At 35.6% G+C, this 12,936-nt stretch overlaps 1 protein-coding gene across 2 annotated transcripts; it reads left to right on the top strand.

Moving 5' to 3' along the window:
- Positions 1–3,169: 3,169 nt before the first annotated feature.
- Positions 3,170–10,036, top strand: LOC109208984 (probable 6-phosphogluconolactonase 4, chloroplastic). 2 transcript variants are annotated; one of them, XM_019372153.1, is made up of 4 exons: positions 3,170–3,336; positions 3,836–4,668; positions 4,759–4,894; positions 9,352–10,036. In XM_019372153.1, exons 2-4 carry the CDS (start codon positions 4,283–4,285, stop codon positions 9,814–9,816), a joined length of 987 nt encoding a protein of 328 aa, XP_019227698.1. In that variant the 5' UTR covers positions 3,170–3,336; positions 3,836–4,282; the 3' UTR covers positions 9,817–10,036. The 2 variants fall into 2 exon arrangements, with proteins under 2 accessions (XP_019227698.1, XP_019227697.1); XM_019372152.1 differs by having other exon boundaries at positions 3,831–4,668.
- The last annotated feature ends 2,900 nt before the right edge of the window (positions 10,037–12,936 follow it).

Below are 12,936 nucleotides of genomic sequence, written 5' to 3'. Positions count from 1 at the left end.
TTGATAGTTCTTTCTAACTAGATGGTGTTTAGTTATACATACTAGTGCTATTCGATGGCACTAACGTCCCTTTTGCTGGGGACGCTACGTCTTTAAATGGATGTAGGTGTTCCTATAGCAGGCAGTGTTGGTCGCAGCTAGTGCCGCATCATCCTTTCAGCTGACTTGGTGAGCCCCACTTCATTTCGGGGATCTGTTTCATCTATTTGTCTTGTACGTTATATTTGAGGTATAGCCGGAGCCTTGTTACCGGCATTTCCATTTTACATTACTCTTGAGTTATGTTTAGAGGCTCCGTAGACAGGTTGTGGGTAGTTTCGGGTATTGAAAATAATGTAGAAACATTGATGTTTGGCAAAGATTTATAAAACTTGTAATATTTTGATAATTATGATTTAAGTTGCTAATGGAAATGAAATGAAAGTTGTTAATGAAATACTTACTAAATATGATTAATGGAGTCCATCTCCTATTTAATCATGAGGTTGGTTGGGTAGAATGAAACCTAACAGGCTTGCTCGGTCGGGTTTACTCGGTTGAGCGCCGGTCGCGCTCCTCGGATTTTAGGGCGTGACAATAGCCCATCTGGACTAGGTGCTTTAAATGGTTTAAAGGACTTAACAACTGAAATTTTTTTGAGTCAGTTACAGGTTTAAGAAGATCAGAGCTTTTAGTGGGCGTGATAAGGGAGGAGCTTTGCCGAGTGCGATGTAACTGAGATCGAGTAAAATTAGTAGTATAAAGAGTGTTGAAATGGTTAAAGATTATGTCTCGCATTTGATTATCCTCTTCGTACCAATTACCCACCTCTGTCTTTTAAGGCGGTAATACGATTTCGTCTATGACATTGTAAAATGGATAGATGATTTTTTTGTATTTGCGTTCCCTTCTTGCAACCATTGAACACGGTATTTAAGTTTCCATAGTTCAAACGAAGTACCTTGTATTCTTTTAGGAGGGAATCTTCCTGTCATGTAAAACATAGATGATTGGGAAGTCGGGGGAGGATTGAATTCCCAATAATCGAACAAATAAACGTTTTTCTCGATGAAATATATTAACAAAAAAGGTTTTTTTCCAATGTTGTATATTGCGTTGAAAGTGGTCTATAGCTTCTAGAAAGAGATTGGAGGGCGGGGGGGGGGAGGGGAGAGGTGCCAACTATTACATAGTACATGGATAAATTTAGGATGTGATGTCCAGATAGTTTCAAAATGAAAGATGTTGGATTGAGGGCTGCGTGATAATTAGAGTGCAAGTAATAAGGGGGTATGGTCTGAGTGTGTACGTGGTAAATATCGCAAAATAGCCTCAGAAAATAAAGAAACTCATTCGTAATTTGCAATCAGTCTATCCAACCGTTCTAAAATATGATAGCCATAATGTCTTTTATTTGTCCATATGTATTTACTACATTTATAACCAAAGTCAACCATATTTAGAGTAATTGATATAGTCTGCAAATTTATTCGAGCGAGAATTATTTATAGAGCATCCGCCAATTTTCTTAGTAGAGTGCAATATTTCATTGAAGTCACCCCCAATAATCTAGGGACCCTTGTAATGATGACACATAAGATTTTGCGATAATAATTGACGATTTGCATAATAAGGACTAGCATAAAATTCAAAAAAGAAAAAAAATATTTTTGTGGGGTAGGGAGTACCTGAATCATGACGTGTATCTCATGCTCCGTCGTAGCTAAGTTTTCAACATTCAGAAAATGATCATGCCACATCATGGCAATACCACCTGCTTGACCATTAGCAGGAACCTCATCAAGGTTGGTAAAGCCAAAGTTATCACGTAGGATAGTATGATTTTGCATATGTGTTTTAAATTATTAAAGCTGGAGCATGATAATCCAGTAAAGAACGAAAGTTACAACGAAAATCAGCATTATGAGCACCACGACAATTCCAGAGCATAAAATTCATTTATGAAATAGTAGAGTATGAGTCTATAGGTGAGTCAGGTAAACATGGGTTCGTGCTCCAGGGAACTAGTGCAAGCTGTATTGTTATACTTACTTCTCTCGTAGTTTCGACATTACAATTCTCCATATCCTATTCCACACATTAGAAGTTGGTTTGACAAATTTATAAGCTCTTATTGGCTTATATATACATGTTATAATTTAAGTAAGCTTATCATTCGAAAAGTCATAAGTTAGTCATTTATAATTTTTTATACTTTTTACTTATAAGTAATTTTAATTTGATCGATACTTATATTATTTTTTGTAATTTCTTTTCTAATTTTTTGTAGTTTTTGAAGAATCATTCTCAAATAAGAATTCCAAAGTAGTTTTGTTGAAGAACCTTCAAACAGAAGTGCGAAATTAAAATCAACTTGTATTTTGTAGTTATATCAAATTATATTAGTTTATTAGTATGAAAATTAAATTAGATTAAGATATATATCTTATATTCATAAATATGGTATAAAATGATGCACGTAATTTTTTACCAAGGATGAATTTTTTTTCGTTACCAACACCAACTAAGTGGGCGTTTGGACATAAGAATGGTAAAATTCTAAAGAAACTGGAAATTGTTTTTAAGTGAAAATGGTATTTGAAAATTAGGGTTGTGTTTGGACATGAATATAATTTTAGGTTGTTTTTACACTTTTGTGAGTGATCTGAGTAAAAAATTTGAAAAATAAATTTTTTATATTTTTGAAATTTTCAAAATGTATATTAAACTGAAAATTGAAAAATTTATTAACAAACGCTTATTTCGAAAAAAAATAAAATTTTTGAAAAAAAGGAAAAATTTCTTATGTCCAACTGTCCAAGCGGCTTTAAATTAAAGGACAGTAGCACACGTGCCAGTAGGAGCGGGCATAAAATCCGAAAAACCAATTCTGAACCGGACCGAATTAATTCGGTTATTCGGTTTCGATTTTTTCGGTATTTCGGTCTAATTCGATATTATATTTTTAATATTTTGGTATTTCGGTACGGTTCTCGGTATTAAAATCTTGAAATTTCGGTATTACCGAATTACCGAATTTTAAGTTGGACCTATAGCTATAGAGCCCAGCCCAAATTGTATATCTAATGACTAATGCCCATTGCCCAGCGCCCCGACCCCAGCCCAGCCTAGCCCAATAAGGCCCTACTAGTATTTTACTTATCTGATTAGGGAATTAGAATTTAACATGTGTGATTAGGGAATTTAGAATTTAGAAAATAGAAAGGGAGAAAGACAGAAAGTCGCTAACGGCGATTTAAGGTTCTTTCAGCGAGAAGACCTTTGAAGGTTTTAGGGTTTGCAGTGCGTTCACTGGTGCGATTTAGGGTTTGCTGTTGTAACTTCAAGGAATCAAACGTATGTTTCTAGTTTGTTATAAGGCATCTTTAGTTTATTCAATGGCATCTTTAGTTTCTTCAAAGAAAAATGGATGTTACTTCTAGTACTGAACTATCTAGGGCTTTCTATTTTCTTCTTTAAACTTATCTTCTAATTGTCAAAGATAACTTTCTGTATTTGAAATTTGGCAGATTCAATTTACGTTAGTTTACTGATCCGTACTTGTCCTTGTACATAAGCAAATCCTTGCATTTTCTTTTCTGCTTATTATAAATAGGATATCTATCAGCGCTTCTACATACATGATACATCTGTCTCTTCTCTTTTTGACTAAGAGTGTCAGTTCTTCTATTTCTTTATCTTCCATATGATCCTCTAGTTTCTGTTTCGAATATAGAAAAAATCTAATATAACAAAAGCTCGTGAGCTGTTCTATCATTAGCTTTTGTTTCTTTTTACTATTCGATTGAGAGCTTTTGTTTCTTTTTACTATTTGATATATATGTGCGAAGTGAAGGTTTCAAGTTGATCTCACAGCCAGTGGACTGTTTCCTCTGTTTTTGAATGCCAACATTGTGAATTCATTGAATCACTGAATCAGTGAGTTGTGAATTCATTGAAGAATTGTGCACGAAGAGGGGCAGAGGGTTGTCAGGCGTCATAAGTTTATTTAGCGATTATTAAACCGAAACCGTACCGAACCAAAATATAAAATACCGAACCATACTGAAATAATTTGGTACGGTATTTGGTATACACAATTGATAAATCGAATACTGAACCGAAATTCTTAAATACCAAACCGAAATACCGAATGCCCACCCCTACGTGCCAGTCAGTGATGCCCTTTCATCGAATGCCACGCCCCAGGTACTCACCTACCCTAAAAGCTCCAGCACGTTAAGCTCTTTCTTTCACACTCGCCGGTGGACCAGTCTTTTCGCACTCTCCGTTCCTATATAAGATGACAGAGTGTGCAGTGCGGTTAGCCTCTTCGTCTCGCGCTCTATCTGCTAACTTGCGCATCTCACCTACCCGATTCTCTCCTCTCCGCCGATCTCTGCCGTTGACCTCTGCATCTATTATTGGCAAGTCACTTTTTTGCTCGCGCTCACATAGGAGAATCTCAGTATTGAGTACAAACTCATCGAAATCTCAGTTTACAACTAAATCATCAATGGCTGAGACTTTGACAGGGAAAAGTAAAGGGCAAGTAGAAGTGTTTGATTCTGAAGAGGAACTTGCCGTGTCTCTAGCGAAGTACACAGCTGATTTATCGGAGAAGTTTTGCAAAGAGAGAGGTTCTTTTTCTGTTGTTGTTTCCGGCGGTTCACTTATCAAGTCTCTTAGGTAATTGTTTATTCTCTTCGTTGTCAGTCTTTTTGGGATGATTTTGGTGTTTAAGTTAATTGGATGCTTATGTTTGTTGCAATCGTACAGGAAATTGGTGGAGCCACCATATATTGATTCAATAGATTGGTCGAAGTGGCACGTTTTCTGGGTGGATGAGAGAGTGGTCCCAAAAGATCATCCTGATAGCAATTATTTGCTTGCTTATGGTGCTTTTCTATCCAAGGTATTTGTGTCTTTCTACTATGTATTGATTTTACCTCTGCCACAGTGTGTGATATCTTCAATTTTTTGTTAAAACAATTTTTCGTAGTGTATATACTATATATATACACACTTCTTTCATTTGTTTGGCCGATCAACGGACGGGAAATGATTGGTTTATTGTGCAAATGCTTCCTTACATTTGAACAACGAGCTGTATTAATTGTTTGAGTTTCTACACAAAGAATGTAAGGTAATTTGAACAGAGATGAAATCACTTTATGGTGCTATCTGAGTATTGATGGAGAATAAACCTGTAGTTATTAAGCTTTCCATTCATCAACTCCGGATGAAACATATGGAAAATCAGATGCGAAAGTAATTCTGTTAGGAGTTGAGGCCAGTGGTATCAAAGAATGCAAGTTGTGCCCGTAGTGTAAACACATAATGTACGATGCCTTGGCTTAAGACACTAATAAGATAATTCTGCTGATGGATCAGCGAGGACTAAAATGATCTGGTGGTCCCTGTTAAAATGAAGTGTGAAAATATACGGTAAAAAGTAAATACTTCCTCCGTCCCAATTTATGTGATACCGTTTGATTGGACACAGAGTTTAAAGAAAGGTTAAAATGTTTTCTAAATATGTAAAGGTGTCATTTTTTTGGGACTAACTAAAAAGGAAAGTGTGCCACCTAAAATGGGACTGAGGGAATAAATATTAGTTATTTAGCAGACACATGAATGACTTGAGTCGTGCCATGTACTGTCCTAAGAAACTATTTTTGCAATGTGAAGGTTTTCCAGAATTAAAGATCCTCTATTAGAGGGAACATAAACAACAACAATTATGCCTTAGTCCGAAACAAGTTGGGGTCGGCAATATGAATTCTGACTTCCTTATTTAAGCTCAACTCATATTATCATCCTACCAAATAAATTAATAATGAATAGAGGGAACACAATCAACAATTTTTAAATAACGATCAACAAATTATGTATGAAAAAGAAGAAAAGACAGAGCAACTTGATATTTGTAGGGAAATTAACTATAGAGAAAAGAGAGAAAAAGAGTAAGTATTATGATGGAGTAACAATTAGCAATAATTGGTATGTTAGGATGAAGCCATAGAGAAGGCAAATTTTGGTGTTGTTCGGATGGATTCAAAAAATGAGTGTATATAAGTTATTTATAGGATGAGAATAGGCCTCTAGTCATGACAAATGTCATGCCACTTATCCATAACTTTTCATATATGCATCTTTCGATAAACTCTTATGCATGAACCGATTTAGCTAATCTAATTAGCCACTTGTCCATAAATTCTCGTGCATGAAACTAGCTACTTAGCTAAAATATTATTAAAATATTTCAAAAGATTCTTCAAGAAAATAGAGCAGAACTTGCTGGATTTGTATTTTAAGTAGTGTACACTTCGATGCTTCACCTATATGGGAGTGAAATACTGCCACTCCTATAAGGTTTTGGCCAAAACTCTAGAGTTCTCATGAATAACTAAGCATGTGCATGGCATGTTTGTGCAAAACCATGTCGAACAACTTAATCTTGAGGGGTCAAAATGTTATTGATGAAATTATTTCCTTGCAATAAGAATTATTGATTCATATAAATATCATATTTCACTAGTAATTCTGTGAGTCAAATTTTATCGGTCTAAGTTTGGTTCATAGTCCAAAAGACACCAAGCTGATTGAATTTGGATCACACAAATCTAGCAAGATGTACTCTTAAATCGTTTTGAAATATGTGGGGGATTGTTGGTAATATGTCAACAATATTTTAGCAAAGTTGTTTCATGCATAAGAGTTTATGGACATATGACCAAGTAGATTAGCTAAATAGCTTCATGCATGAGAGTTTAAAGACAACTGGTTAAGTGAATTAGCTAAGTGGCTCCATACATGAGAAGTTATGGATAAGTGGCATGAAACTTGTCATGATTAGAGGGCTACTCTCATCCTATATATAGCTAATCATAGCCCAATTTTTAATCCGTGTTAATGCACCAAAAATTGGTTTTACTTATGGCTTTATCACAACAAACCAACAATTGCTAATTATGACCTCATCATAGTACATAGTCCCTCGAGCCTTATTTCCTTTGTACAATTTCCCTACAAACACCTAGTTGTTTTATCTTTTCTGTTCATAACGTTTTTTTGTTATTTAAATTTTGTTATTCATGTTCCCTCTGTTAGAGGAAGACTTGTTTAATTGGGGAAAAACACACTTTGTGGAAATAGTTTCTTAGGATAGTACCTAGCACGACTATAGGCATGACTTAAGGCATTCATATATCTCTTTAATAATAATATTTATTTACCTTTTCCCCTGTATTTTCTTTTTTTCTTTTTCTATGGAAAAGGAATCTTTCCCTTATATTTGCCAACAAATATCTCGTCGTTAATGCATTTTCTGTGTTGTCTCTGCTTAGTAGATCAAATAATTTTCTTTTGTGAAGGGCTTAGTAGATCAAATCATAAATGCTGACCTAACATGTTAGTACTAAGAGTTTATAGAGCTGTCTGAGGTAGAAACTTACTGCGAAGCACCTCTCAAGATTCAGTTCCATGATCCACCGACTTTTGATATGCCATAAGTCCAAAGATAGTAAATGTCCTTATCCCAAGCTGCAACACCGTCAGTTTGTTCTTGGATATAGCAAAGGCTGCCGATCTTGTTGGATTAAACATGTGGTCACAGAGGTTGTTGCTGGTATTTGTTAAAGATGGAAATGCAGAAACAAAGACGGTTTTCCCCTTTCTCCTTCTATTGTTTCGGACAGGGGGTGGAGGTGTAGGCTGCTTGCTCACGTTTACATTTGAGAATTACACTATTTCTATTGTTACTTTCAGTCTTAAAAGAAAAATATGCATTGTAATGGGATATTGCAAAAGTAGGAGAAAGGTAGAACCAATTGTCATACGGGGCAAAATGATTGCTCGCCGAAAGAATTCTGGTAAATTATGGGAAAGCTGAACTTCCCGCTGCTGTGTAGGGGAAAAGCCTTTGGCATGCTAAACAAACATGCGCCCTGTTACTGATATCCCTTGGGATGTGACCATTTGACTTTTGCTCCTTGTAGCTTGACGCTATTTTTGGGGCTCTTGATTAATCATGTGCGAAGTAGTTGTGCAAAATTGACCATTACTCAGCACTCTTTAACAAGATCGAATCTTTAAACTTCTATCATCACCAAAACATCTTTGGATTTTTGATATGTTAAGGGGGTGGGAGCTGTCATTTGAATAGTCTCTTTATTTTTTATTTTTTTTGGTTGGTAAGTTGGGTTGGCTCTTTACATTGAACCAAAAAAAGCAAATTTACTATGTGAGTTTTCTCCTCTTTCTTTTTTTGGGTTTGGGGGTTTTGGGGGGGGGGGGGGTGGTTATCTTAATCTCTCTTCATAATGCACCCAAAAAAAAAAAACAAATGGTAAACAAGTCCGTGGATATCATAAACCCGATTGTTCGGATGAGCTGGATATGTCAAGTAGCTTTTAAACGACATTTCTGGGGTACATGGAGTAACATTATGTGATTCATGTAAAAGGGCAACACATAAATTTGAAAAAAGAAACTGTATGCTGTATAAAAAGAGGAGAATATACAACATTAAATTTTACTTTTCGCTTGCGCAGCGTATCCATAAATTCCTGATTTAAAGAACTTGTCAACCCTTGAAGCCCTTCTATCAATGACTTCTAAACAATATCTGAGGTTCCTCTTCATAAATCCTCTCTTTTCTGTGGAACTTAATATGAGAAATAATGTTGTATTAGCAAAATACTTACAAACATTACCATTGTGACCTTACCTACTTTAAACTAAATGGTAATGCTTTGAGATTTCTGTTGCTAGAGTAGTTTAGTGGGGTAAAATCTACAGGATCAGCTGAAGAGTAGTTGAGCAGCTTAAGCAAAATTGACATGTTTGGAAGTTCAATGAGTAAAATTGCCCGTGCTCAATACCATGTAGAGTTGCTGATAAGCTCAGATTGAACTTATGTTGGCTTTGCTTAACTCCAGATTAGTATGATTTAAGCAGGTTTGAAATATATCCTCAATCTTGGCCCATACACTTTTAGTGAAGGTTCTTCGATAACTCTAACAAGTTAAATGGTCTTGCTCTAAGCTGTGCCATTTTATCCGGCAGTCCCAGCAGCTCCATAGCTACAGATTATTTGAAATGAAGGTGATTACAGACTAAATCACCAAATTCTTATAAGCCTTTAGAGATGCATGGCTGCTGAAGGCATCTTTTAGATTACAAATTGTTCATATTACTTGCATCACTTACAGAACTGCCTAAGCGGTTTGATCTTATTAAGAATGACGAATGAGCTGTTACTTCATCAATATTTTCCTTTTACTTCTTTTTACTTCATCACTTTTCTCATTTCACATCTTAATTCTATCTACTAAGCTTTTAGGCTCACCTCTTCTTTCTCTTGGGCAGATACCTATTCCTAGTGGCAATGTGTATGCCATAAACGATGCATTATCAGCAGAGGGTGCGGCAGATGATTATGAGACTTGTCTAAGACACTTGGTTAAGACCAAGATTGTAGACATTTCCGAGGCTACTGGATTTCCCAAATTTGATGTGATGCTATTGGGTATGGGTCCCGATGGGCATGTAGCTTCCTTATTTCCCGGGCATCCTCTTGTCCATGAGAAAAAGAAGTGGGTCACCTTCACCAAGGAATCTCCAAAACCTCCACCGGAAAGGATTACATTTACATTTCCTGTAATAAACTCATCGGCAAATATCGCTCTTGTTGTAGCAGGTGCTGGGAAGGCAGATGTAGTGCATAAATCTCTAGGTGATAGTAAAAGTTCCGATTTGCTTCCTGTGCAGATGGTTGCACCTGAAGGAGAATTGGTCTGGTTTTTAGACAAGGCTGCCGCTTCAAAGCTGTAAGGATGAAGATATTTGAGTTGTGAATTAGTGCTTCACTGCTGTGTGTGTATTTTGTAATTTCAATGCATTATCGAGAAGGGATATTTTTCCCAGTATTGCCAGTGAAATGTTGAGGTTTCATATGCCATTATCCAATTTTTGGCAGTTTCTCCTCACTTGTTTCTGTGATGATGCTTGGCTCTCACTAACTCGCTAATAAAAGTGCAGTTTGTGGTGTTAATTTCTTTTCATCTATGGGTTAGGCATGTGGCAGATTCTTTGTATAATTGCCAGGGTTTGTATGATATGCCAAATTAGTTAATGGTGCAAAGCAATGCTTATTGATGATAAAGCTTAGGAAGTTCTGCCCTTATTTGCCAAATGAAGGGGCTGGAAAGCAATAACGTAATTGTGATAGACATCCTTCAAATTTAGGATAAATATTCTTCAAAGAGGACTAGAACAGGAAGCTGGAATGGTCCCCTTAAGTTATTGGCAATTGAGGCCTGTAATAAGTTTTTAGAGATGCAATATCTTCAGCTGCTTTCACCCATTTCAAATCCTCAGAGAGGTGACCCCCCATTTTGCCAGCAGCCCAGCACTATCACTGATTTTGCTCTCTGATCTCGCTCTAAACAAGAACTTGATCACTTTAGTGTTCTTGTGGCTTATGAATTGCGACTTACAGTACTCTATCCCAGGTGTTATTTTTCTGTCGATAAACAATTTTGTTGCTTATTACTTGGTAGATTTAAACCCACTTCTGTGTACTATGATGCAAAATAATGCATTAACATATAAGGAGGGTTAGTTGGTAAGGCCTATTGCCAATTTTGTTAAATTGGTGAAGCTTTAAGTGTAGCATCCATGAAAAAAAAAATCACAATCTTTAACTGGGAGGGCATAGCCTGCTAATTAATCAGGAACAAATCAATGGTTAAATGATCCCAGCTTTCACACATGAATTTCACCCTCAGATCGGACTTCGGAGAAGGAAAAAGAGGTTAACAAAAAGAATGGGTAGTCTGTCAGACAGCTATGAGACCATCCCAGGCCTGCGCAAGCAAGAGCTGAGAACGATCCTCTACTTCTCCAAGAGCCACAAGTGACCATGGAAGGCTGTTAATCACGCTCTGGTCTCATAGCCACGCTTCATCAACCAGACTTGGTTTTCTGTCTCCTTAGAACTCAAGGATACAGTGGTACGAGCCTATAGAACAGATCCTGTTCAAGTAAGGTCGTGCTTTTCAGTTGTACTGAATGGCTATATAAACAGCAAACTGATAAGTTAGTGCGTCGATGTGGGACTCCAACGCCAAGCATCAACCCCAACAAACTAGTCGGCAGCAGTGAGATAAGTTAATGCTTTCGATGTGGGACAGATCTTATGCCAATCTTCAACCCTCACAAACTACTGGGTTTTCCACTCACTGGCAACGTGACAAAATCGAATCATAAAATAATACTAGTAGAAGTCTACTTTGTGATTTTGATTCGTGTGGAGAAAACAAAAATACTGACAGTGAGCTTAAACTTTGAATCGAAAAACATTACAATTATTTTAAACAAAAAAAAAAAAAAAAAAAATCTCGCTTGCATGATATTTTCGCATTATACAACTTCCACACCCCCTAGAGCATCTTAAATCAATGATCTTACCTGCTGGTGATTTCTATGAACTTTCCCAAGATTTCAACTCGTCAGACAGAAAGTTAATTTTCCTTCTCCGGCAGTCCACCGGAGTTCAGCTTTGTCGGGGTGGGGGTGGGGGAGAAGATGTTTGGAAGGATTGACAGTTTGACACTTCTCATTTTTACAAGACACATTAATTACGCTTGAAGGTTGGACCTTTCTACAATTGTCCAGAATGATGTGAGAAAATAAAAAGAATTAACTAAGGTAAGAAATTTTGAAGAAAAACGCAGTACTCCTCCATCTCATATTATCATTTTGTTACTAAAAATCATTGCCTCAAATTATTGTCATTTTAATAGTTCAAACAAAATTAATTATTTTTTTCTCTTAATAATAATTATCCTTGAAAACTACAAACACCTCAATTATAAACAACTTTGTTCAAATACCAATGAAGAAGGATTAAATATTAAGACATGAATAAGGGTAAAGTAATCAAAATCCCATCTTAATTAATTTTTCTTAAGGAGCACGTACAAGAAAATTATGACACATAATAGGATGGAGTAATAAAGTTCAATACTTGCAAATATAAATAGTCGAATCAGTACCTGAAAAAAATAAAATTCAGTATTAGAAAAGTCGAAGTAATATTCAATGCCCAGACATGTCCTAAGAATCTCAAATTTTTTCCATTTCATTTTAATCAATAAATAAGTTGCTCTATGTTCCATGTTATATTTCACTTTTTTTTTATTTGTTCTAAAATAAATTGACACTTTTTTATACTCCTTAACTCTGTAGTTCTAATATTTCTATCTTAATTTTGATGACACTTTATGAGATTGTATGTTTAAGACCATAAAGGTTCAAAGAATTTTTCTTATATATTGTACTTATAATTAATTAAACGGCAAGTTTTATTTTCTTATATTTTGCTTCGATGAGAGTTTTTGACCAATATTGTCCCTTATCTTTGAGGGTAGGTCTATTTTGGTCCCTCAAATATAACTCTAAGTATATTTAGTCCCTTAAGTATGCTAAAGTGGAGCACCTTTAGTCTCACTCACACAATGTGTTCAAAAACTAACTCTGATTCATGAACCAAATCTTCTGCTCTGAAGCAAAACGTTTCCTCTCCTTTTATTGGATATGCAAATTATCACTTTAATTCCTCATTTTTAAATAATGTCTTCTAAAATTTTGACCTTGAAAATATCTCCTTCTATGCCAGTTTTCAATGAGAAAATGACATTGTATAGCCGCTGTAAAAGTAATAGCCGAAAATATATATACAATTTGTATATTTTTTTGTATATATATATACATCTAAAAATTTCGGTTGATTTCAAAAAGAAAAGTTAAAATTTGAAAAAAAAAATAGAGCTGCCAGGATCACTTCTAGGCTTATTATTTAGAGCAAATGAATAACCAAGTTGTATTATCACTTTTAGCCCGTGCCAGAAACTATTTACATCTGGTAGTCGAAAAAGTATATAAAATTTG

Source organism: Nicotiana attenuata, unplaced genomic scaffold, assembly GCF_001879085.1.
Source record: "Nicotiana attenuata strain UT unplaced genomic scaffold, NIATTr2, whole genome shotgun sequence".
NCBI lineage: Eukaryota > Viridiplantae > Streptophyta > Magnoliopsida > Solanales > Solanaceae > Nicotiana > Nicotiana attenuata.
Note: the sequence above shows the minus strand (reverse complement) of the source record. Positions and strands in the feature narration are given on the sequence as shown.

Excerpts from the sequence above, each read along its gene's own strand:
- LOC109208984 (XM_019372153.1), top strand. The coding sequence starts at position 4,283 with ATGACAGAGTGTGCAGTGCGGTTAGCCTCTTCGTCTCGCGCTCTATCT. Across the intron at positions 4,669-4,758 it reads TCACTTATCAAGTCTCTTAG|GAAATTGGTGGAGCCACCAT; the intron begins GTAATTGTTTAT and ends GCAATCGTACAG. Across the intron at positions 4,895-9,351 it reads ATGGTGCTTTTCTATCCAAG|ATACCTATTCCTAGTGGCAA; the intron begins GTATTTGTGTCT and ends TCTCTTGGGCAG.